Source organism: Leptidea sinapis, chromosome 23 (assembly GCF_905404315.1).
Source record: "Leptidea sinapis chromosome 23, ilLepSina1.1, whole genome shotgun sequence".
Lineage (NCBI taxonomy): Eukaryota > Metazoa > Arthropoda > Insecta > Lepidoptera > Pieridae > Leptidea > Leptidea sinapis.
Window position 1 is genome coordinate 502,979 of NC_066287.1, and position 26,262 is coordinate 529,240.

The 26,262-nt window shown below is 34.8% G+C and overlaps 1 protein-coding gene across 2 annotated transcripts in view; it reads left to right on the plus strand.

Moving 5' to 3' along the window:
- Nucleotides 1-5,819: 5,819 nt before the first annotated feature.
- LOC126971404 (NAD kinase 2, mitochondrial) overlaps nt 5,820-26,262 on the plus strand; it is a 40,075-nt gene continuing 19,632 nt past the window's right edge. Inside the window, exons 1-3 of one of the 2 annotated variants that reach the window (XM_050817716.1) lie at nt 5,820-6,101; nt 19,412-19,535; nt 25,947-26,111. In XM_050817716.1, coding sequence (XP_050673673.1) covers nt 6,053-6,101; nt 19,412-19,535; nt 25,947-26,111 — 338 coding nt within the window. In that variant the 5' untranslated portion in view covers nt 5,820-6,052. Of the gene's footprint in view, nt 6,102-19,411; nt 19,551-25,946; nt 26,112-26,262 lie in introns of those variants that run through there. The other variant, XM_050817717.1, reaches the window with a different exon arrangement.

Genomic DNA, 26,262 nt, shown 5'->3' on the forward strand with positions numbered 1-26,262 from the left:
CTTTCCAAAAGTATTGATTTTTGATCCATAGTCACCCATTTTTAGTAAGTTGGTGGTAATAAAAATAACTATAACATAAAACGGTGACAACCAAAATGCTGCCATAACATAGATATAGTTTTACCCAAGTAATAGATTAATGATTTTAAGCCCTATTTTATTCAATTTCATTTAAATAATTTACAACTGTATTTTTGTATGGCGTAAGAAAATTAGAACGATATTTGTACGTTTTCCTGGGATTCATGATAAAACAAGGAACATGATGTCATGATGTTGGACAATGTGTAGTAAAATAATATATTTAAAATTTCCATTAAATCCAAATACTAAAAAAATAATAAAAGTAACATCTCGGAGATTTATTTGGATTTAAAATCGGGCGTCACGGTGTTGGTATCCTCCATGTTGTTTTAAGTCACACTTTGAAAGATGACGTTCGCCATCAGTTCAGCCCAATACACAGAGTAGAATATAATCATACAGGCCATATTACTTTTATATTCTAATTCTCCGACATTTATATATTACTTTTGAGATACATTGCCTATTTAATAAAAAAAAACATATATATATATAGCGTTTTCATGTGGTTGCCAAGTTAATCTATTTATTTTAAACATATTTTTTTAGATACGAGCTTGTTACAAATTATATTGAAAACGTATGTATATGTGAAAAGTAATACGCGTGGTAACGAATTCCTGGATTTTTTATATTAGAAAGAAAGAAAAGAAAAGAAAAGAAAATAAGTTATTTAGTGCAAGTCAGGATAAAGTACAAAAGTTACAATAGCAATCAAATGAGTATAACAATATGCGTTAACAAAATTTAGAACATTAATTCCAACTTAACCAAAATCTTTATCATTAAAGTAATCTTTCACATTATAATAGGCCTAAGATCTTAATTTATTTTTTACGATACATTTTAATTTTTTAGGTAATATTTCAATATCATTTGGGATTTTACTATAAAATATAACACAATCCACTGTAAAAGATTTAGGAGTTTTACGGAGTCTAGTAGATGGAATTGCGAGTTTATGTTTGTTTCAAGTATTGACACTATGTACATCACTGACTGCTCGAATTGCTCTTTTCTGCAGCACAAATATGTTGTCAATATCTACAGCCCTACCCCACAATATAATTCCGTAAGACATGACACTATAACTGAAACATACAAGTCTAGCCGTTTCAACATCTGTCAACTGCCTAATTTTTTTTATCGCAAATACTGCAGAGCTAAGTCGATTACATAAGTTTTTATATGAGCACCCCATTGTAGCTTAAAGTCTAATGTAATGCCTAGGAATGTTGTCGTTTCTACTACATCAAGTTTGTCATTATTAATTTATATAGGTGTTGGTTGGTGCTTTATATTTGGAAGTGTAAGCCTTATTCATTTTGTTTTCTTTCGTTTAGAAGTAAGTTATTAACATTAAACCAATTTACTACTTCAGCAATGTCGTCGTCAACCTGACAGATTTTTTTTTGCTGGCCATTTATTTTAAATAACAGAGATGTATCGTTAGCAAACAGTATAATATCATGTTTATTTTGAATAAGATATGGGAAATCATTGACGTAAGCCAGGAACAAAAAAGGACCCAAGATTGAGCCCTGTGGTACACCCATTGATATGATAGAGCGAGTTGATCTTTTCCATTAATGTCTACTCTTTGAATCCTAATAAAAACGAGTACGATTTTATTAAATCTAGAGAAACATCTCTAACCCCATAATGGTATTTTTTTTAAGTAAGCTTTCATGATGGACGCAGTCGAATGCCTTGGATAAATCACAAAACACTCCTAACGCATCACATGAATACTCCCAAGCATCCAAAATATTTCTTATTTACTCGATACTAGTCTGTATGATCTGTGGTTGAAAGACCTTGAGTAAAACCATATTGTTTATTAATTTATGCATGAGGTTATTATTGTAAAAATGGTTGCATAAACATAATTTTTTGAAAATCTTGCTTGGTTGGTAAAATTGGTGGTCTAAAATTGGTGGGGTCAGCTTTATCTCCCGACTTAAATAGAGGAGTTATCTTGTTCTGTTTCATTAGGTTTGGAAACATACCGCAATCTACACACTTATTGAAAATTAAAGCTAAGTCTGTGGCTACAATTTCTATTACAGATTTCACTACGTTAACAGAGATTCCCCAGAGATCTTTAGTTTTCTTAACGCTAATTAGTCTAAACGTTTTAAAAATCTCTATGCGATCAACATGCTTAAATTTAAAGTTTGTATTACATAAAGATTCGTTTTTCTGTAGCAGTTTCGTTGCAGATATAGGTGAGGAATTTAGATATTTTGTCGTAGAGACCGGTATATCAGTAAAAATACTAAATAATAAAACTTTTCAAATGTATTTGCGATTTCAGAATCTGTTTTTATGTTTCTGTTACCAAACTTTAATTCGAACTCATTATTTCTCTTATTTGTTTTACCGATCTCCTCATTTATAATTTTCCAAGTTATTTTTATTTTGCCATAGCTATTTTTAATCTATAAATTTATTTTGTGAGACTGAGCTAATTTACAGTCGTTCTTGAATTCTTAAGAATATAACCTTACATCATTTTTAAATTTTGCTAATTTTTATAATTTTGATTATTAAATCGCCTCTCTTCATACAAGTCATACAATGTTTGTCTACGTTTGTGTAAATCGAGAGAAGCCCAGCCATTAAAAGGTAAAGTATTTTTTGGAATAAATGATTTTGACATGAAAATAGATGTATGATGTAATTGAATGTAATATAATTATATATCAAATAATATATCAAACCAAATATGTTTCAAAACAATAAAATCAAAAATATTATTTACCAAACGATGACATGACAGCTGTTTGTTTATTTTCCCCAAAGTTGACGGCTCATCAAACTTAGCCCCCCAAAAAAAAATTTTTTTCTATTTTTGAATTTTCAATATCGCATATCGTTAGTTCGTAGTTTGTTCTTAATTGTTCGCTATAAATAATTGTTTGTTCTTTTGTTGTTTATTTAAAAACAATTAATTAAAAATGGGGGGAAACGCCTACTATTTGGTTCTGGCACTCGCCAGCCGCTGCCTCGGCACGCTACGCTCGGCTCGTGCGTTGTTTTAACTGTTCTAACATAACCTAACCTAACCAATTTAAATGAATTGCAAATTTAAAAAAAAATCGAGAACAAACAAATGTTTATAGAGAACAATCAAAAACAAATGGCGAACTAACGATGTAATAAAAAAAAAATCTGGGGTGCTAACTTTCTTGAGCTAAAGTTGACATTGAGCCAAGCAAATAAATGGGTTATGCGATAGAGATGCAAGCTTTGTCCCGTTCTAACTCAGCCTAAGTTGAATATAGTTTGTCCTTTCTATTTGTAATGAAGTTACTAACGTTACTTCTGTAGCGTTCTATTCTATTCTTTAGTGCCTTCTGTGGAAGGAGCACCACAACTTGCACATGTCACGTTTCAGTAGACCACCAAGCTTAGAGTGTGTCATTTGATCGGTGTTAACGAATTTACAAGTGATTATATTAATGAGCGGTGCCCAGAATCAAAACAGAATTATATTCTTATTATACCTGAAACAAATATACATGCTGTTACATTATAATGGACAAACACTGATAATATTACTTATATAAAACATTAATTGTGTAAGTAATAACTTAATATTATTTTGTTTAATATATTTACAAAAGGAGTGAAAACGAAGGTGAGGAGGCATTTCATGGAGGTGGGGTGGGGGATTTCAGGAGGTATAAAATTGTAGAAGGAAAACTTCATTAAAGGACATTTACGGAACAAATGGTCTACATTTCCCTCATCAAGTCCACCGTCACATAGAGAATGGTCTCTAATTCATAGTTTGGCTAGAGTGGTTGCTAGAGTTGCTAGAGTGGTTTAAACGTAATCGGCAAACTGTTGATATTATTGATTTATTGGGGAATCTAAATTTCGAGAACCACGGTTTTAAAGGGCAGCTGGGCATCTGGCAGATAACCAACCCATTACGGGTTGGTTATCTGCCAGATGTTGGACCACCTCTCAAACATATTCATTTTTTCAAGGTGGAGCACAAGTCATGAGAGAAGATTTGAGAATGTTGTTGGTATACTTACATTGGTTTATATATACAACCTGTATGAGCAGCTTGACCTGGCACAAGCATCGGCATTTTCATTCCCAAGTATACCTGTATGGCCTGGTATCCATGCTAGACTATGTTGATTTTGAGATCATAGCACTCTTTCAAGTTTTCTCTTATCTTAAATATAATTGGAATCCTACTTTTTGAGCGAAATGGATTTGAGAGGATGGATTGAAGGCAGCTTTTGGAGTCCGTCAGTATAATAGAATTGTTCAGACCATGGGACTATATAATTAATATAGCTTCAAGTATGGCAATTGCTTCCCCTGTGAATACCGAAGTGACAGTTTCTGTACCGTTAATAATCTAAGCGGAGACTACTTTTTGCGTAGACTGATTATCAATAGACAACTGACTACCGTGCCGCATGTGAGATAGAATGATAGGTGGGTAGTATTGCCATATCAAAGCTTCACCCTGATTTTTAACAATTCTGCATTGGCTGGAAGTCCAATACTCTGTAATTAACTATTAGCTCTGTGAGGTTTTATCCGTTACATTCATTTGCTTGGTTTCAAAAGGCTATTGAATAATATCACGTGATGTGACTATTTTCATATATACGCTTAAAGAATTTATGAAAAAATAAAACAACATTCAAGCTAATTGGCATTGTATTAAAACAGTAATATAAAAATGCTTACTACTTACATATTAACATAGTACATACTTAATACATAGAGGCCAACATGATATATTTCGGATGTGAACACGTGAACATGGCGATGTAACTATGATTTTTTACATAATCTGAACAAGTTAGTGTTTTTTTAACCGACCTCAAAAAGGAGGAGGTTCTCAATTCGTTGGTATGTTTTTTATGTTTGTTACCTCATAACTTTCGACTGAGTGAACCAATTTAGATAATTATTTTGTTATTGGAAAGCATACTTCAAAGATAGTTTGGTTAGTTGCTGAACTCTCGGCCAAACCTTTTTTAAGCTATCCAGATTGTATATATTTGGGTCACCTACCGTCAGTACCGGATTAACAACGTAGTTAAAGTAGCTATTTCTACAGGCCCCGCGCGAAAGGGGGCCCCGCATATTTAAACCATCTCACTCTAGCTCATCTCTGTTTGAGCTTAATTTTTGAATGAAACTTGTTAAGATGTGGTTTATTGAATTAAGTTGAAGTCACCAAAACGTGAAACTTTTACAACTAAGACAATCTACGTCAGACACTCGGTAACAGACTATTTCCAATATAGACCTTGGCCCTTGGGCTCTCTGAAAGAATTTGCTACGGGTCCCGCGTTTGCTTAATCCGGCACTGCCTACCGTAATGCCGTTATGGTCAAGTTATTGACGTAGTCAAATATGATGATGATATCAATGAAACTCTTAAATTTCATATTTTAGACACAAAGCGTTGCAACTATTATAGCGAACTGTCAATGTTTATTTCCCGCAGTGCTGCGCTGACCTTGAAAAAACCGGCTCGCTACATGAAACAGAAAATAATATCATGTTATCTCATTTCTTCACATGACTAATGCATATGCTGTTCTCTTTCTTGTGTGAATGAGATGAAAGCTATCTAGTAGTCCATTGTTTACTCTGTCTACGACTTTTTGTGTGTCAACTGTCAATATTATAAGTTTGATTGATAATATTATCAACTAGCAATTAGCAAAGTTTAGTAAAATAGTAGTGTTTATCTTTAGATGACGCTTTTAATAAATATCTACCGCATAAATTGACTCCAAATAATAATTTTACTTGAGACGTGATAACGATAAACTAATATATTAATTTAAGAAATCGGCAATTGTGAAACTAATTATAAAACGGTGCAAACTTCTATTTTATTTATTGTTTTTTGTAATAGTGTTTAGTGTTAAAATTAAGTTACGTGTAAATTTAAATTAATTAAGAGTAAGGTCAAAGAATGTCAGTGTTGAATAATTTCTCCGTTTCCATCGCTAAGGGGTTGCGGCGTAAGTATTCTTGTATTATCTGAATATTTTTAGCATTATCCCTGGTAAGAACATAGCGAGTAATTAAGCTTCATCAATCATCATAAACTTCATTATTTCGCACTAAATTTGCACAATTGTGATGGTATTATTACTTATAATTGTTCTCTCCGTCCAGTTTTAATATGAGTCTTTCATTTATTTTAATAACATTATATGAAGTTAAAAATATATTATGTTCCATATTCAAATAATGTATGTAACATACACATTATTCCGTTATTATTTTGTTTGCTTACATTATTATCCTGTAAGTATATTAATAATCATGAAAGACTCAAAAAATTGCCTTATATAACTTAAGTATATGAGCCTCCTACATGATTTTCCACTTCCTTTAATTAACCCTATCTGAAACCTTTTAGAAACACTTTCAAATCACATAATAATTTTAACATTTTCATGGATTTGGAGAGATAAGATGAGTTAGCAAGAAAGTCAACTATTACAGCTCTGTATAATATTAATTAGTTTATTTATTTTATTTATTTATTAAAGTACACCACATCATATACAATACAATTTTCTTAATCTAATGTTACAATTAGTAGTTCTAAAGTATATGACAATTATGGTGAACATTAAAATTACAAAAAATACTCCCTAAATACTTCTGAAATATAGAACTAATACCATCTAAACTATAATAAAAACAAAAAAATAAAAAATGAAAGTACAAATTATAACTTTAACTTATTTAATTAGTTAATTCAAATGTGTGTTAATAACCATTTTAAAGGTTAACTATAAAAGTGTCTAAATATTGAAAGAACTTATTTTAGGATGGAGTTTGCTCCAACTCATAAACCAACAATGCCATGTTTATCTATTGCAACGTCCGATTAATGACAGCTGGCAGGTAGCGAAACGTCCGATGACGCGATTAAGATTATCCGACGGCGAGCGCGAGATTCATCATTATTAAAAGCGATATAATTACATAACGACTCCACCTATGGCTATATAAAAAATACATTCACGTAGTTAAAAGTATAGAAAATCAACGTGTAAAATCATAAATTATGTTTTTGAACTCAAGTTATGTATAAATAAAAGGTTAAAGCTCGAGATTATAGGTAGAAATGTGATAACATTTTCATTATATTAAGTTTTTATGTAAAATATTAGCGCACACATTAATAAAACTTGATTATTATTGAAATAGACTATATAACCTATTTTTTGATATTAATATGTCATTACTTCGACTTACGGGATTGTTGCATTAAACTAAAATAAAGCACCCATTCTTAGTATATACCTATAATTTATCTGCGAAATGCACAAGTAAAACGTGAAATACTTGGTTGTCTCAATACATCCAGATTGTTGAATATTATAAACATTATATTTATGATATTTTGTCCCTATTACAACCAATGATTTACTGTTAATTAATTGGATTACAATAAAAATTTGATATTTAAACCAAATCGATAAAGTAGTATCGATCATACTGTTATAACTTGTCGATTTAATGTCGTAAGAAGAATTTTATATGTAATTTGTAGATAAAATCCGAAACTAGATATCATGAGGTTTAATTTCATATATAAAATAAATATAATACGTAATTAAAATATTACACTTACATGATAAATAAAACAATAACATAACACTTGACACTACAAAAATAAACAAATGACAATTCCCCCCGCAAAGCAATTTTCAATTAATTATTTCTTTAATTTTTGCTCGGATACTTGATATTTAAAGATAAGCCTATTACAATTACTTACCAAAGACTCTTAAAAATCGTATTTGACAAGCTAATTCACTCATACTACAGATTATAACACAAAATAAATACGCAAGTCGACTGGGCCACTCTGGTTGCCTGGACGTTTGACTGTCTAAAGAAAAAAGCCGCTCTAGTTGCCCGGACGTTTCAGTAGTTATAATGTAGTCATATTAATACTTAACACTGCATTAAATATTTAAGGGTGTTTTAATGAACAGAGAGAAGGAAGAATCTGCTATATATTCTTTAATATTCTTGATATTAAACTTCAATATGACTTACTAATATATCTACCCTCAGATTCTTATTTCCATAACACTCGGAAGACTCTTAATACCTTCACATTCCCATTACAAACAATTTTACCTGAGAGGTTCCTTTGCACAGGATGTCGGTTAGATTATGGGTACCCCAACAGCTCCTTTTTCTGCCATGAAGCAGTAATGTGAAAGCATTATTGTGATTCAGTCTGGAGGGTGCCATAGGCAAATGAGTCTTACAAGCATAATTGTATTGCCAATTAGAATCTTTAGGATTTTCAAGAGTCCTTAGAGGCACTGAATTGTAATGGGCAGGGAGTATCAAACACCATCTGCTGAACATCCTGTTTGTCTCATCCCTTACTGATAAACAAAGAAAATTGCACATTACTAACTGCGGTGAGCATGTGTGGAGTACTGAATGCTCATTGGTCTGGTAACAATCACAACATATCATACATGAGGTAAACATCCCAACATATCATAAACAAACACTGGCTGCTGTGATTGTAATTAAGACCTGTTCTTACTTGAGAATCTCAGTGTTCAACCTTTAATTTGGTGTCTAGGCACGGTAAAGTGCAATGAGTGCATTTAAAACATGGAAGCACTCTTGTCATACTATCCACCATTCATTATTGGCACAAAAAGTTAAACAATTAAGTCACCATACAGTAAACTATCAATACTATAATCTAGGTGGATGTAGGATGTCCTTTAACAATCATGCGGTTTTGTAAATAATTTGTTTACAAGCTCAGCAATTCGACCATTGTTTGCTCATGACTTGTCCAACATTATTGGTTCTTGGCATTATGTGGGAAAAGTACTGAAATTTTTTAATATTTATTGAACACCCTATGTATTTTACCACTCTGTTTTATAGTACGGTTGGCAACCCTTACTCTGATGTATTGCTTGTTTGTACATTCCATGATATGTCTTGTTATTGACTTTATTTTTTATCACTCGGTATGTTTTGCAATCTTGAGCTTTATTTGTTTTGTGCGCACTTATTTATAGATTGCTGTTGATTTAAGTCTAGGTCACACTTAACGTTCAATGAACTTTAAACAATGCAATTAACTAATAACATTTTAATCTAAAGAATCCATTTTTTAGGGTTTCATAACCGAAGGATATGCCTGCAACACTATATCTAAAACAGGATAATAAATTCCCAAAATTGCCGCAGTGCAATGTAATAATAAAAAAAAGTTATCTATTTGTCATAATTATACTGTGTATTAAATAGTAGGGGTTATAGTAAGATGATTATACACCTGGATGTGACAAGCGAATAATAACACAGTGTATGAATGAGATCAAACGAAAAGTGAAACACTAAGGAATAAAAAAAAAGGAAAACTATTTTGGGTCTCTTTGTTCGAAACTTCCCAAAGTTTTTCAAATATACTTCTACTTAAGTAATAATTGCCGAAGACGACGTCGTTCTTTTGCTCTTCGTACTAAGACAACCACTTACGTAAGAAAACCACTTCGTACAATAAAAAACGTGTCATTTTAGAATAAAATATTTTTTTTTATCTTAAAGAAACCCTATAAGGCTGTCATAAAAAGTGTGGTTGGAATTACGATCTTAATAATGTCAAATAATAACGAAAAAGTAAATGTCCATTGAATTTGTGAATAAGGTTCTTAAACGAATGACAAAATGTCTAATCACGAACTTCGTATCAATCTCCGGGTCCGAAACACTTTCGTAATAGGAAAATGTACAATCCGTGAACCGAAGTTTCGATTTTTTTTATATGAAAATAAGGGACGAGACGAGCAGGACGTTCTTCTGATGGTAAATTATACGCCCTGCCCATTACAATGCAGCGCCGCTCAAAATGATTGAAAACCTTTGGGTTTTTGAGCGGCTCTGCAACTGCGTTCGTCACGTTGAGACATAAGATATCAAGTCTCTTTTGCCCTGTAATTTCACTAGCTACGGCGTCTTTCATACCGAAACACAGTAATATTTACACATTACTGCTTCACGGCAGAAATAGGCGCCGTTGTGGTACCCATAATCTTGCCGATATCCAGTGCAAAGGAGCCTCCCACTGGTAAATTAATAAAAAATAATAATTAGTAATTCGAGTTTGGTTATAGGGCTCCACTTTAAACGTTCCTCCACAGTGCTGTTTTCAAAGAACTTTCTTCCACGTACGACAAAGGTGTGGAATGAGCTTACTTGTGCGGTGTTTCAGGGACGATACGACATACCAGCTTCAAAAAAAAACAGGGACGATACGACATACCAGCTTCAAAAAAAAACACGTACACTTTTTTAAATGGCCGGCAATGCTTCTGTGATTCCTCTGGTGTTCACTTAACATCAGGTGACCCGTACGCTTATTTGTCCTTCCATAAAAAAATGAGTACATACACGAAATAGTTTAGCAAACAGCTGACTGCTCGTTTCGGGCGCGGGGCAGGCCTTGCGAGCCGTACAGCTGCAACAGAGAAATGACTCCACATCCGATGGATCCGATCCGGACCGATGGACCGATGATCTGGTCAAGATCGCCGGAACAGGTTGAATGAGGGCAGCGTAGGACTGATTGTCGCAGAGATCTTTTGGGGAGGCCTTTGTCCAGCAGTGGACGCCTTCCGGCTTAAATGGTGATGATTAATAAGTGAAGAGAATTTGTTATTTTGAGTGAGTAGTGAGAGTTTTTAGTGAAATAGTCGCGCCACGAAATTGGTTGTGCAACCAACCGGACACCAGGTGAGTTAGAGAGCTTTCGCACTACGTCCGATCAGAGTTCGATCCGTATTCGTGATCGGACTGTGATCGGCGAAAGCGCTCTAACTTGTATAGAGATGTATAATGTATATATTTTGTTGGTAGCGGCGACTGGCTGCACCACCATGGTGTCCCGGTGAAATGTAGTCCTTATAACTATAACACTCTGTATAATATCAATGACTAGTTTATGGTGACACACATACGTACCTATGGTAGGATATGAAATACACGCAAAACAAATGCTAAATTAATTATTATCTTCCTATGTGTTATCATTTTACACGACGATAAACATAAGGTCAAACTTTGATATTAATATAACTTAATTATATCATTAAATCTTGCGTGATCTAATTAGGTATGTTATATATATATATATATATATTACTCTCAATTCTATTTGCGTAGTACGTGTGATATATATATACTTAGATAAAGATAGCCTTTATTGGTAGATATTAGAAGTAGTAACATGTTTAATTGTATTTCCTCTATTTTTTTTATTATTTCTAGCTTGTCCACTGACATAGGCTTCCTCTAAGACCTTACAGTACTCTCTCTCCTATATACTTACTACTACATAATATTATGCTTACTAAATATAGGTTTGCGCGATCTTGATTTGAAATGGTTTAGTAAGACTGCGCTTATTCGGGGTAAATGATGTAGAATATACTACATAATAAAATACTGTTTTTTTATGAATTTCTCAATAATACTTCATAACACCAAGAATTATTTCGAAAATATGCTCCCTGTTGTTATAATGAAATTGTTTATAATTTATAATTGAAAATATAGATCTAGTGTGAATACTTTTTTCAAATACTAGTATCTTAGATTAAGAAAAATAGGCAACAGTGTGTCCAAATTCAAAAGATTGATGTAAGATCAAATATAGTAGTCAGACTAAAGCCGGGGTACCTCAGGGCAGTGTACTTGAACCGTTATTATTTCTAAAATATATCGACGACCTACTAAATATTACAAAAAAAAACTCAAAAAGAACATTCGACTCGGTCATAAATGATGAAATTATTAAAATTTAGTTAGAAAGTAATAATTTAAAATTTAATATATTAAAAACAAAACTTATTCAATTTAAAAATTACATTACCATTTACCATCTATTTACAATGATATTAAAATTGATGAGGTTGAAAATACCAAATTCTTAGGCATAATAATGGAAAATAATTGTAATTGAAAAGCTTACGTTGAGTCATTATGCAAACGTCTTAATAAGTTTGTTTTTGCAATAAGGAGAATAAAAAAACTATATCGGAAAAAGCGGCTTTAACGGCTTACCACGCTTACTTGGAGTCTATAATTAGGTATGGTATCATAATATGATGTAACTGAGTAATAAATAGGGTCAACACAAAAATAATTTTTGAGGGTTGCAGCGGGAAAAAGGGGCCCCTTTGAAACTGCGCAAATTAAAAAAATATAACTTATTAACAATAATTGTTGAATTAAACATATTTGAGTGCTGTGTGTTTCTTCGAAAAAATGTTAGCGAGTTTAGTAAATATGAAAACACTTCTCTTTTCCCATCCAGGGACCCCACAAAACTGCAAAGTACCTTACTGTATAACTACATTGTTTCAGAGAAACAAATTTCTTGAATTAGGCCTTATTTTGCGGAAATCGATAATTATTCAAATGTTGTGAGCCTTCTTGAGTGTAAATTCCGCTAAGATTCGCCTTCAAACAATTCGACACGTGTTTCGCTTCTACACGAGGTATCCTCAGGAGATTTTGAGTCGCCAAATTCTGGCACGAGACTGACTCAGAAAAACTGTTTGTATGTACGGAAAATCTATAATCACATCCCAAAGATAATTAGAGAGGTATCGTCTATTTTTTGTTAAATTCATTTTATTGTAACTAATGATTTTTAGAAATGTTTTTTAAAATTTGCGCGTCATAAATTTGGCTAACATGTACTTTATAATAGTTATGTAACACCAATCTAATATATTTATGCAAATAATAATTTCAAATTTGATTGGTCTCCGCTGCGCTCCAACTAAATACAGCTCTACCTAGATATATATATAGATAGCACTATATAAGAACATACGCTTTGTGTTATTTTACAATGAAATTAAGAAAATACAAATCTATGACTAGTATATTATGACACGGCAAACGTTTTGCATAAACATAGTATGCACTATGAATTATTGTCATAATATGACTGTAATGAGATGTCATTGACTGAATTATTTGTGTCGCGAATACGTATTTCTAAGAAAAAGATAATAAATAGATTATATACCATGTCTGAAACACGCTGTATAAGTATTATTACGATCGGTTAAGTAGTTTTCGCAGTAGAAGCAAAAACCCGGCTCTCTGGTCGTTGATCGCTGACTGTTTGCACTGCGTAGCGTTTACTCTTTCCACTTTTTTCTGTTAGCTGTCAGATTATCAATTTATCACTCGCTGTTCAACTCGTAGCAGTCATTTTCTACAACGGCGCGTGTAATCGTCTGTCTCGCTCGTGCACTGGCTACGTATACAAAACTATCAAAAAGAAATTCTCTTCTATCAACTCAGCAACGACGACTACAGCACGCCTATTATGCGTGGTGGGGTGGATGGCTTAACCCGCCATCGCAACTCCTCAAGGTAGTTTAACGAACCTCTGATGTCACCCATGACTTCGGGGAGAAGTCCTCGGTTACCCCAGATGTTTGGCCTGGTATGTGGCTCTTCTGCCTCCATGCAGGCCCTGCACAATGGACTTTCGGTGATAACCATATTAAACAGATGCTTGTTAAATGAGCAATGACCCGTTCTTATATGAGTTATTAAATTAACCTTGGGCGAGTTTTACCAGCTTGCGAGAGAGCTTTAAGTGTATTTGAGGTAGAGCTTCTCTTGCTTGTCTGCACCCACTCACTTCCGTCCAGTATGTATTATGAAGTTCCTTAGTGTGTTGTTGTATGGCCGTGCAGGCCATCTAGAGGGGAGAAGGATAGTTGGATCTGGTCCGTTTGCTGTCATCTCCGTACTCCTCCTGGCCAGTTCATCAGCGGAATCATTACCTCATGGATCGCTGGGACCCTTTATCCAGCGAAGAGTGATTAAATCCTATTTTAAATAAAACATATTTGAATTTGAAAAACACTATGTAGGTAGCTCCACTTAACCTAATCATTGGTAAAAATTATAGTATAAATATAACAGTAGAAGCTACAGACAAGTTGCATTTATATTGCGCTGCGCGACAACGCGTGACGAACTCCGATTGCAATCTGCGTATCTCTCCCGCCGCGTACCCCTTCCGCAAATGAGACCCTGTGTTTGACTTCTGCGCGTTCAATGACAAATAAACATCGCTGGCAAGGCCAATACCAACATTATTCCACGTATCTATGAGTGCAATAAACGTGTTTGACACTGAGCCTGATAATATTGAAGCTCATTATTATTTACCGTTTGGCAAATCACACACCTCTCACGATAATGTTCGAGAACCTCTGATAAATATATTAACTTATCAATCGATAATTATTCGCGAAATTGTGACGTCACAAGGTTGCTTTGATAATCTATTATTCGTAAAGTAGAATAACACGGCAACACTGACCATGTTATTGTATAATTAGTGAATAGATTATTATTGCGGCCTATTGAAATATGAAAAACTGCCTATACAAATTCTCAACTAACAGTCACCCTCTTAGTAGGAATATAACGAATTTCCATACAGCTGTTTGTCCCTTATTTTATCCACTTAGTTATGGAATCTCCAAATATTCTTTCTCACGTATGGAAGATAAATTTTTTAAGTTCGTAGCCCCAATGGTTGAGGCTTTGTTTGATGAATCAAAACTTATTTATTTATTTATTTATTTAACCAATAAAGAATCAATAAAGAACTGTTATACTCTATGTTCAAAAACCTGTACGATAATTGACACGGATATGACGTTGAATGCTACGATAAAAAAATATTTCATATTAAATGTTTTCAAAAATCTTGAGAACGCCTGACTTATTTATTGTACCAATAAACCTATTTCCCTACGCTGACCTCGGTCCGTTGGCGTATAGCTAGGCATCAGCTGCGCGGCGCGACTCAAACGAATATGGCGGGCGATGCTTATTATTAATACAAAACTTTTGTTTTTGCCGCCGCCCGCATACTACCCGCACGCCCTTCGCAGGGTACATGAATGAAATGGGTGTGTGGGCGGGGAAAAATTAAAATGGCCGCAGGCAGAGGTGTCCTAACTTTTATCATTGGGTACGTTAATAGTTTTTTTACTTTTTTTAATGTGCTTATTTCCTGAAAATCAATATAATTTATTTGTTCTCACTACTTGATACCAATATACCTGTATAATGTATGTATAGATTTGTGTTGTTTTCAATATTATATTACGGTGAATGTAATACGCAGTAGAATTTGCAAATTGATAATTCGTGAATGTAAAAAACAGATTATTCTAATCCTTTATCAATAATAATACGTGATAAGCTTTCGGTATGAATAAAAGGTATGTTTAACTCTTAGACCAATGTATATCTGCTACATTAAAGGTAACGCCTTAAAGGCCTTTAAAACGGCAAGTAAAAGGACACGGTAAGATCGCAAGCATAGCCGACGCACGGTCGGTAGCGGCCTTTTTAACTTTTAAGCCCGGGAGACACCAGATGCGGGGGGTGTTGTAAATTATGTACATGGGTACATAAGTGAATTTGCTAGAAACTGTCATAACCATAATGTTAACACCAGGACCAAACATAAGTCGAATTAGTAAGTTTTTTGTGGGGCGTTGTATATGCTTTTACAACAAGATCCCAGAAAATGTTCAAAACAAATGTATTACGAAATTTGAAAGAATTTTTAAAAAACGTTTGTGTGGTAAAGGTTACTTTAACATAAATGACATTCTTAATGATACTACAGATAGGTTGGTAACTACATTTTTTATGAAAAAAAAAGAAGCCCGTTGAGTTTCTTGCGCCCGATCTTCGCAGCACTGAGGCATACTTTTTAGAATGGTGGTAGTTTTTCGGTGTTCCGGCCAGAGTCGCATACTTAAATTTCTCGGACACGTCTCCCGGCGCGAGAGTGAGTCAATTGAGCGCATTGTCGTGCAGCTCAAAGTAGAGGGCACCAGTGGGTGAGGAAGGTCTCCCATGTGTTGGCCCGTCAAAATTAAGTCTGCTCTGGGCGGTCGATTGAACGAGTGTACCAGGCTGTCGGCCACCAGGGAAAAGTGAGAAATGCTCGTGGGGTGGATCAGATCTGCCCTAATGCCTTCGTGATAACCACGATCGCTATGCCAAGAGTGTCACGAAGAAAATCTGGTTAAAATTGGTTGATTCGTTTGGGAGATATCGTGAACGAATAAAACCCAGAAGTGATTTTTTAGAATTACTCCGAAATTCCTTTCAAAAGCTTAGAATAGCTATCTTTTTGAGCTAGAAAAGCTCAAAAACGACGCATTAGATAAAAATTTAATCGCTTAGCGGGAAGTTGCATGGCCTTTAAGTTTAACTGGTAAAAATAAAAAATCTTAAATCGGTTCTACTGTTAAAAAACCGAGTATTTTCTGAATTGTACGTAACAAGCACGATTTGATCGATTCAAAATTTCAAAGACTCATAATAAAACGTCGACGATAGTTAAAACTATAGTCGACGATAGATAAAGTAAATTTGTGAATATGCATATATTATTTTATGGAATACAGAATTACTTATATAAATATAATCAAAATCCTAGTAGGTTCATCCCACTTCTGAAGTTAGATAACTAATGTTAATAATAGTGTTGATAGTAATTAAGCTCATAGGAGGAAGTTAATGAAATTATTAATCGATGGTTGCAAATTTCAAGCACAATAACAAGTCAATCAAACCAGATGTTATCATATCAACTTGGCCTCTGCACTTCATTGATGTTTACCGGTTTTTCAGTGTACAATAACCGATTTATGATGGATTGAGGTCGTTTTGGATGATAAAATCGCTCGATGAGCCGCGGGAATGTAATAAAGTTCAATGTGATAATTTCAGTTCATTGGAATCAAAATGTTGTGAGTTTTCTTGAGTGAGTGTTAATTCCACTAAGTTTTGTCTTTAATCAATTTGACACGTGTTTCGCCTCTACACGAGGCATCATCAGAAGATGTTGACGAAATTGAAGTCTCGTGTGCCAGAATTAGTATAATATTGGATTTTCCACAAGATAACGCCATATGCAATTAATTTTCTATGGAATTATTTTTTATTAAAAATTTTAAAGGCTTTTATTTAACTAGCCGTCTTATTTTGTTTGGGTCTAACCTTGAACGCAATTCGAAGTATTTCCTTCGATAATATATCGTAGGACTGGTCATGCAATAATGGACTCGGAAGGTGGCCTTAGGAACTCCTAAATTAAAGAAAAGTTCACAACAGTTGCGCTCAAATCAAACATTATTTAAAGCATCCTATGTCTATGCGGAGAACCATCTGTAATCTTAGAACTTAGAGCATACTCTCACCTCAAACAGCGGCTACGAATCTTTCGACCTATGGTATTCCGTTTTATTTTACCTTCTATCATGTGAGGTACAAAATCTCTTGCGTGAATGTGTGCTCTGTGCACAATATATTTCTCTCACACGGCCTAATCTTTATCGGGCATATGTCACAATACAATAATAAAACAGTACTTTAACTTCGTACTAAAGGGTCTGGATCAAGGCACGCACTCTAGCACACCATTTACACGGCCGCTAAGCAATCTTGGGAAGACAAAACTATTGATTGCCACATCGTACGCTGCTGAGAATGGTCCCTGTCTGAGTTAAATTAGCTGCACTGCTTTTTGTTTGTACCAACCCTAGCGCTCCGCCCAGATGTAGGTATAAGTTTCAAGGAGACCGCTGAATTACGCCACTGTTCTATTATTTGTATTGTGCCTATACCAATATGCCGGCTGCGAATGGGTTGTGTTGTTTGTATAACTTGACCTAAAAGTTTACAGATAACGTCGTGGTGAATGGAAACTTTCCAATCGGCTGAGCTCCATTCTGTGTTATTAGGACACGCGTTAATCATTTTTTTTATCAGAACGCACCACTGCATTCGAGTTGTGATGTTTATGGCCATTCGATTATTCAACACATTCTTGTTTTATCGGTAGAACATTATCTATAATTATATAATCGTTTGTCGTGACAGTTGAGCAGATAGCCAATAGAGAGATAAATTACTGCAGGCGAGTCTGGCGATCGAATTAAGAAACTGTTTTTTTTACTGGTTAATGTCAGTTCTTATTCACACACTTGTACTTCTATTTTTTATTTGCCCGCACTAAAATACTCGTAATAAACTTGGTGCTAAGTTATACCTGAGAATAAACCAAGAATATGCATTTATATTGAATATATCGCTGACAACATTGTGAATACAATGATAATTTTTGAAGTTTTCCAAATATCAGGCACCTTGCAAATAAACCCGGGAAACGTTCTACGCCCGAATAAACCAACCATAATAAAAATTTCTATTGGTAAACATTTTGCATATTTTTGGTTTATTGTCAGGCGTAACTCTGGGGGTATAACTTTATACCAACTTTGTTTATAAGGCCGTCAGTGTTAATAGAATAATAAATAAGCAGTCAGTACAAAGAGTACTGGAAAGTAACAGTGTTACATATAAATTATATTTTATATATTAATTATAATTTATGTGTGTTTGCGTCCATCCGCATACCATTAGTAATTGGAATTTGTTGATGATTTTCGTGGCAGAATTTTTTTGACATTTTTTTTGTATTTTATCGCAAGTACAAGTTACATATACTTAATTCCACGTGTTACGAAGCTGTGGAATAAGCTTCCTCGTGCGGTGTTTCTAGGATGATACGACGTAGGTATCTTCCTTCAAAACGCTCCTGTGATTCCCCTGGTGTTGCAAGAGAATGTGGGTGGCCGCGGTGGTGATCACTATACATCAGGTGACCCGTACGCTCGTTTGTCCTCCTCTTCCATAAAAAAATATACAGTTTTCAATAATGCAAATTGATGAACTATAGTTGGTAATCTTTAAATGACAGTGTACTCAACCAGGACTCTTCATATCTAAAATTTCATTCTGTTTTGCAGCCGTATGATATTCTTTGGTAAAAATATGGTGGGTAGAAGTAAGGAGAACCATCCCTGTATATGAATAAGTGTCCGTAAAAACGCGTCCAATAAGGATGGCGTTGCGGTAGCCTACGATAAATTTTAAGGAAAGCGTTAAACGTAATTAGAATAAGATAGAAAAATAAACAAGGACCGAACAATTTCCGCTTCTTTTTTCAAACAAAATGTATGTGATCGGAGCATGCTTATATGATATATTATTTTTAATTAACGCGTTTTTTTACAAGTCATGTTGAAATCAGCAAACTCACTCCATTTACAAATGCTATGTTATTATTAGACCGTTCTCCTTACCTCTACCCTCCATAGGTAAAATGTTCACGAATGTTCTAATTTGTCAACAGGCTTAAGAAACAATGAGCTGACAGACAGACTGTCCGCCCGACGGCAGCATGCCTCCAAGGAGCAGAGTCTAAAGATGGAGAAGTGCCTCATAGTCTCGAAAGTGACCAGATACGAATATGAGAAGTAAGGAGCATAAGAGTAAATATTATCACTTATATTACTTATTACTAGATTTGATTATTTTTAATAGCTAATATAATATTTAAAAAATAAATCAGAGACGTCGCTTCATTTTCTGTCTTCTACCCCATCTATCACGCAGAGAGGTGACTACCTCATGCCTGCCGCCGTATTCCATCTTCTCACGACACGCCACAATTTAGAATATCATCCCCATCATCTGAATGTGTGGCGTTCTTCCACAGTGAGGTTTTCAAAGAACTTTCTGTTGTTTGCGGGTCGACATGGGTTACCTTCAACAAAGCGGGTACACCTTCCTTTAAATACAATCCAAAGATAAAATCAGTTAAACCTTGTATTAAGACATAAAAACCTGTAGGGACAATGGATAAATGTACCTTACATTTATCGCAGAATGCACTTGGCATTCTTTGATTTATCTAAGGCTTTTAATTGTGTTGAACATTCAACGCTGGTTAGGAAGCTATGTCACTATGGCATAAAAGGAACTTCGCTCGATCTTCTGATTTCATATCTAAACAATAGAATCCAAATATTCGACGTGAATGGCAGGTGATCTCCTGGGACTCCTCTCGGTGTGGTACCCACAGGGGTCTATTCTTAGGTCGTTCCTCTTCCTTATTTATGTAAATGATCTTCCTAATCTTATAGAATTTATAAATACTAGACAAATGTCCATCGCAGTGGGAACCGAATAGTATTTGTAATATACTGTTATATAGTAGGACAGTAGTACGTAGGACATAACGTGTAAGACGTGTTACCTTGTATTTATTTTATTTTTTTATTTATTTCTATTCTCTTTATATTGTATTTGTTATTGAACATAACCCACCTTCTTACCATGGTCTTACCGAGCTTTCCGTCACGAAGACCTAGGTACCGACCGAAACAACGGGAGATGTACCGGATTTGAGGTCCGGCACATTTTCTTGACTCTCTACAAGTTCTTATATTTTTTTCGTCCCTAAATGACCCTCTCCCCCTTTCTGGGGGCTGCCGACCACAACTACGGCTTGGTCGTCGGGCACTCCATAGCAGTCCAGTAGATTATGAAACGCAATTACGAGAGATAAAGCTTGTTTTCGGCGATATGAATATTGATTTACTCACTGAAGATAGCAAAACATAACGGTACGATTCCATGATAGGGGAATGTGGGTACAAGATTATAAACAAAAGACACATTAAGTTTTCTACTAGAGAAACGGCAAAAAAATTAATGTTATTGTCAATATTATTATAATTAGTTAAAATACTTTCAATCAAAAATTATTGAACATGTGTTGACTAATATTACTGACTACTTTCATGTTGCTATAATTGAGTCTTCCCTGTCAACCATAAAAATATATGTTGAGCTTAAAAGCTATTAGCCACCACCGAAAACAAGAGTTCAAGTACAAAGCTATAGATTTCTCTAAATTATACAAAATGGTAGAATCATCCAAAGAAGAAAACGAAAAACCACCATTTTACAATTCTTTGAAAATTTTTTGTCAAGAATTTTTTGAAAATGAAACGAGCCAGAACAACGCGGCATACTAAGATTGAGGAAGCTTTGTGAAAGTGGTTTAAATATCAAAGGACAAATAATGTGCCAATAAATGGACCAATTCTTCAACAATAAGCAAACGATTTTACCCAAGTTTTGGTTAAGATTTTGTTTGCTCGTCTAGGTGGATTCAACGTTTCCGGGCTCGACATGGTATTGTCGGCGGGAAAATGAGTGGTGAAGCTGCCAGTGTGGATAAAGATGAAGATGACGATGAAGAGGACAATATTTCTTTGGCTCAATTAGCCCAAAATTTACGACCTGCTTTATCTACTACTGAAACAGACGAGTTCATTGATGTAGATCAGTCTATTGCAATTTGTGCACCAGCTACGGAGGATGATATTGTACGTGAAGTTCAAGAGGAAAATGAAAATGAACAGGAAGACTCGGAAGAACAATTTACAGTGCCAACTTTGATTGACGGTCTCAATGCTGTTAGTGTATTACGAAAGATTGTTCTTTTTAATGAAGAGTTCCACGTGCAGGGAAATTGTGACGATACGCTGATTAAAATCCAACGTGAATTACAAAATGTGTATGCACGACAGAAGTGTTTCAAACAAACTAAAATTACAGATTTTATGCATACAAAAATGATGGAAAAATGATATTGTTCTTTTATATTATACGTTTGTATTGAAGTAAACAAAATGCAGTTTAATTTCCTACATGAATATACATATTATCTTTCCTGTCACCGGTTGTTACAACTATCGGTTATCGATCGGTATCGGTCCCTTCGATGTCGTTATAACAGATTTTGACTGTATTTGCAAAAATATTATACAAAAAAAAACAACTATGGAGCAAACCTACCGATATTGAAATTGAACGCGAATTTAAGAAAGCAAGAATGTGTCAAACAATTAAATGCAAAAAATTGAGAATTCTAAGCGGCAAATCTAAAACTCTTATTACCTACACGTGAAAATGAACCTGACGCGAGAAAATTTTCGGTCAATGATTTATTATGACTTTCGTTGTGGGCTTACTCAGCAACAAAGCTATGATACGCTGCGATTAGCATTTCATAATGAAGCCTCATCTCGTGCCACTATTTATAATTGATTTGACGAGTTTAAGCGTGAACGTAGCAATCTCAATGATGTGTGGGGGAAACCTTTAACAGTGACTACTGAAGATAACATCAGTGCTGTGCGACGCATGATAGAGGAAGATAAGAGAGTGACCTATCAGCAGATACGGGCAAGCCTAGGCATTAGTATGAGTCAAGTTCAAAAAATATTACACGAACATTTAGGCGTCAGGGAGCGTTGTACCAGATGGATTCCCGATACTTTGACCGACGACCAGAAACACCTTCGCATGAACTGGTGTCGCCAAATGTTAGATAAGTTCAACGGCGGTGACTCAAATGCTGTATTAGACATCGTCACAGTTGATAAAAGCTGGATATATTGCAACGAACCCGAAACCAAAAGACAATCAGCTAAGTGGGTGTTTCATTTTGAGAATCGGCCAACTAAGGTAAAGAAAGGAAGAAGTCAAGGCAAAAAGATGATTGTCTCATTCTTTGGTCGGAAAGGTCATTTCGCGACAGTTGTGCTAGAAGATGGAAGGACAGGTACTGTAGACTGGTATGTCAATCGCTCTTTACCTGTTGTCTTGGAAAAAATTCGACGAAGCAGGATCCTCCTTCACCACGACAATGGTTCAGCGCACTCTGCAAAATTTGACTATGGCAGGTGTCGAGATAATGAGTCATGACCTGGCGCCCTGCGACTTTTATTTATTCCCAAGAACTAAAGAGAAAAATCGAGGTATTCTCTTTACGAGCCCTGAAGTTGCGGTGAAAGCGTACGAAAATGCCATAAAAGAGGCCCCTAAGGAAGAATGGCCCCACTGCTTTTCTCAGTGGTTCCATCGAATGCGACGATGTGTAGTGAGGAACGGAGATTACTTCGACAAAGAATAAAAGTATTGGCAACTTTTTTACATTAAGCTGTTTTTCATTTTCTAAAATTTTAAGTGTTACCTAGGTATCAGATTGTCAAGCTCGGTAATTATCAAAGTACCCCTCAACCTATTACGTGTGGAGTTTCGCAGGGATCGGTACTCGGACCCTTGTTATATTTAATATATATAAATAACATGTATGATATAGGACTAAGGGACATCTGACGCTGTATGCTCATGATACATGTTTGTTTTATTTTGGTCATAACTTAACAGAAACTATGAAAGAGGTACAAAAGGACCTAAACATACTTCAAAATTGGTTTCAATATAGTCTGCTCACAAAATATGCTGAAAAATCTCCCTATATAATATTTAAGGCCAAATATAAGAAACTATAAAACCACAGTGAATGATATATTAACGGCCTATATATTAATCTTTGCAAAAAACTGATAACGAAAAATACCCAGGTGTTGTACTTGACAGTAACCTAATATGGCGAGCTCATATAGAACGCATACAGTCGAAGGTTTCTTCGTTGTTGGGTCATTTCGGAACATTTCTAGATGCATTCCAGAAAATGTTTGTCTGTTTATCTATAACTCTCTCGTAAACTCTAACCTACTTTATCACATTGAAGTTGTCAGTTTCAAATTTTACACCGCAGTCAGAACCAACTTACAACCCCTTCAAATACCACAAAATCTATATATATAAAAGAAAGTCGTGTTAGTTACACTATTTATAACTCAAGAACGGCTTTACCACAATGTCACGACCAAGACGATCAAATTATTCCCGACAAAGACGTAATGCAACTAGGATTCGAAATATTGCGAATGAAAGGACAATCGTCCAGTAAAACCTCAGAGATCAACAACTTATAGATAATTGTCAACGCACAAGAAGAAGTTTATGAAGTACTGATTTGAATCGAGCAGCGTTTCGATACGATTGCAATACTTATACTGTACTGTAGTACTGCTTGCATACTAGCTTTCGCATTGGGCCGATGGACGTTGTTTGCGAGTATTCTGCGGAGAAACGCAAGAATTGTGCTGCCATGTTCTAGAAAACACTCAAAAATACAATGTTTGTTTCCAAATGACCTAATTTGGGGCAGACATCTAAGAACGAGGATTTAATCCGACATTCAAGGTATTTATTTATTTACATACTTACACACAATACAGAAGAAAAATAATAACATACGTAGTATACTTATTCCTATGTATTGTGTATGCTAATTCTAAAAAAAAGTTAATACGGGTTTTGCTTTTGATATTGTAGATATAAGGACAGATTCACCATCGTATTGGATCACTGCAACCTCTCGAAGATGCACAGCTTAAATTTTTACAATTATACTTCATGGGCAACATGGACAAATAACTTGATCGATGTCAAGAGATCAATGCAGCAATGATAATAGCAATTCTTCAGATCTGCAGCAACTACTTAATGAACATTTTGCATGACGAGTTAGCCCGTAAATCTTTAATTTCCGATCCGTCTCGCATTCGCCCTGACCATTCAAATCTTAAGGCCAATCCTTGAAAGTTTGTGGTATGAATCAAGACAATCCATTTCCGAAGTTCAATCTATATATATATATAAGAGATTTCCACGTATATAGTCACTCATCACGATACCTCTGGAACCACTAGAGCTAAAGACTTGAAATTTGGTAGGAATATTCTTTTTACCGAGTAGAGTTCAGCTAAGAACGGATGTTCCAAAATTCCATCCGCAAGAGTTATTTTTATTATGAACAGAACAACGTCTGTCGGGTCAGCTAGTAAAATAATAAAAATTCAATATCACAACAACTACTAAACACCTACTTAAACTATTTATGCAAACACTACAATTATGAATATCGAACAACTGTTTAAATACAATACAGGCATACTCATATTTAAAATAATTAACGGTTCTATTCTCTCTCACATAATTTTGACAACGAAAAATAAAACAGTTGTTTGTTGTTTATTTTTATATTCCTTCAAACTTATATTCCACAAAATCGGTTCTGCTTGAAAATATTCAAAAAATGTCAATTCTAGTTCGGTCGTAAAAATTCGGCTCATGTTGATGCCCAGTAAATACCCACGCAAAACATGCGAGAGTGGAGTCAATACAAGTTCTCGTCTGTTCTCGCGTTCTCAGCTCTTTTGTCACGCGCCAAAAAACCAACATAAATCGTAGAATGAGGCGAGCCTGCAAAGAATATGTGAATCGGTTGTTTCTCGCATTCTCGTTTCCTCAATATTCTGAACACAAAATATAATATTCCAAAGGTGTTCTCCACAACGTTTTCTTTTTTGTACAAGTCGAAGAATTAATATAAAGGCAGTGGCTTGTTATGTTCGATTCCGGGTCCATCAGGCAATTATTTAAAAATCTATGAATGCAGTTTAAATTGTTTTTTTTATTAAATAAAGTCTTCTTTCAGCACAATATTACATCTAAAATATCTAAGGTTCTTCCCCTCTATGTGACATAGCCGTGGGACTAGGTGTATATTGTTTTCCTCTTTTTCTAGTTTTATAAGGAGGGTACCAATTCATGGTTTGTTGGGCCCATTTCTCTTTACTTCTTATTGTGTGCCCCGTCCATCTACATTAAACTGCTTAAACTATGAAACGAAGCCTTTATTGCGAACAAACTAAATAAGATGATACATTCTTAACTTATGCTACAACTTACACTAAATAATTATAATTTTGTTTTCACTTTATATTTATTATTTCTTACGTTAATCATCGCTTGCTTGTCCGCCGACATAGACCTCCTCCAGATCTTTACAGATTTTCCTAAGTAGACCAATGTCTAGCAATATTTTTGAAAAAATCTTGCCATCGTATCGTATCCCTGCAAAAACTATACTAATTATTAAATATGTTTCGTTACAGACACAGTCATGACAACATATCCGACGGAGAACTGGAGATGATACTCCGCAAACGAGGGTCTGACTTTGAGTCCATGATATCCACACACAGAGAGCAGAAGACGTTCGAGGAGAGTGTGGCCAGCACGCTCAAGAAGATGGGAGTCAAAGTCGAGATGGCAAGCAGGTGATTCATATAACCAGATCTATACTCATAAATGGAGAGCCGGTTCTTTCCTTCGGCTGCACTACGAAAACTACTGAACCGATCGGAATACTTATAACATAAGATGCAGCGTGTTTCGGAGAACGTTTTATTATGTTTATTTATTTGCACG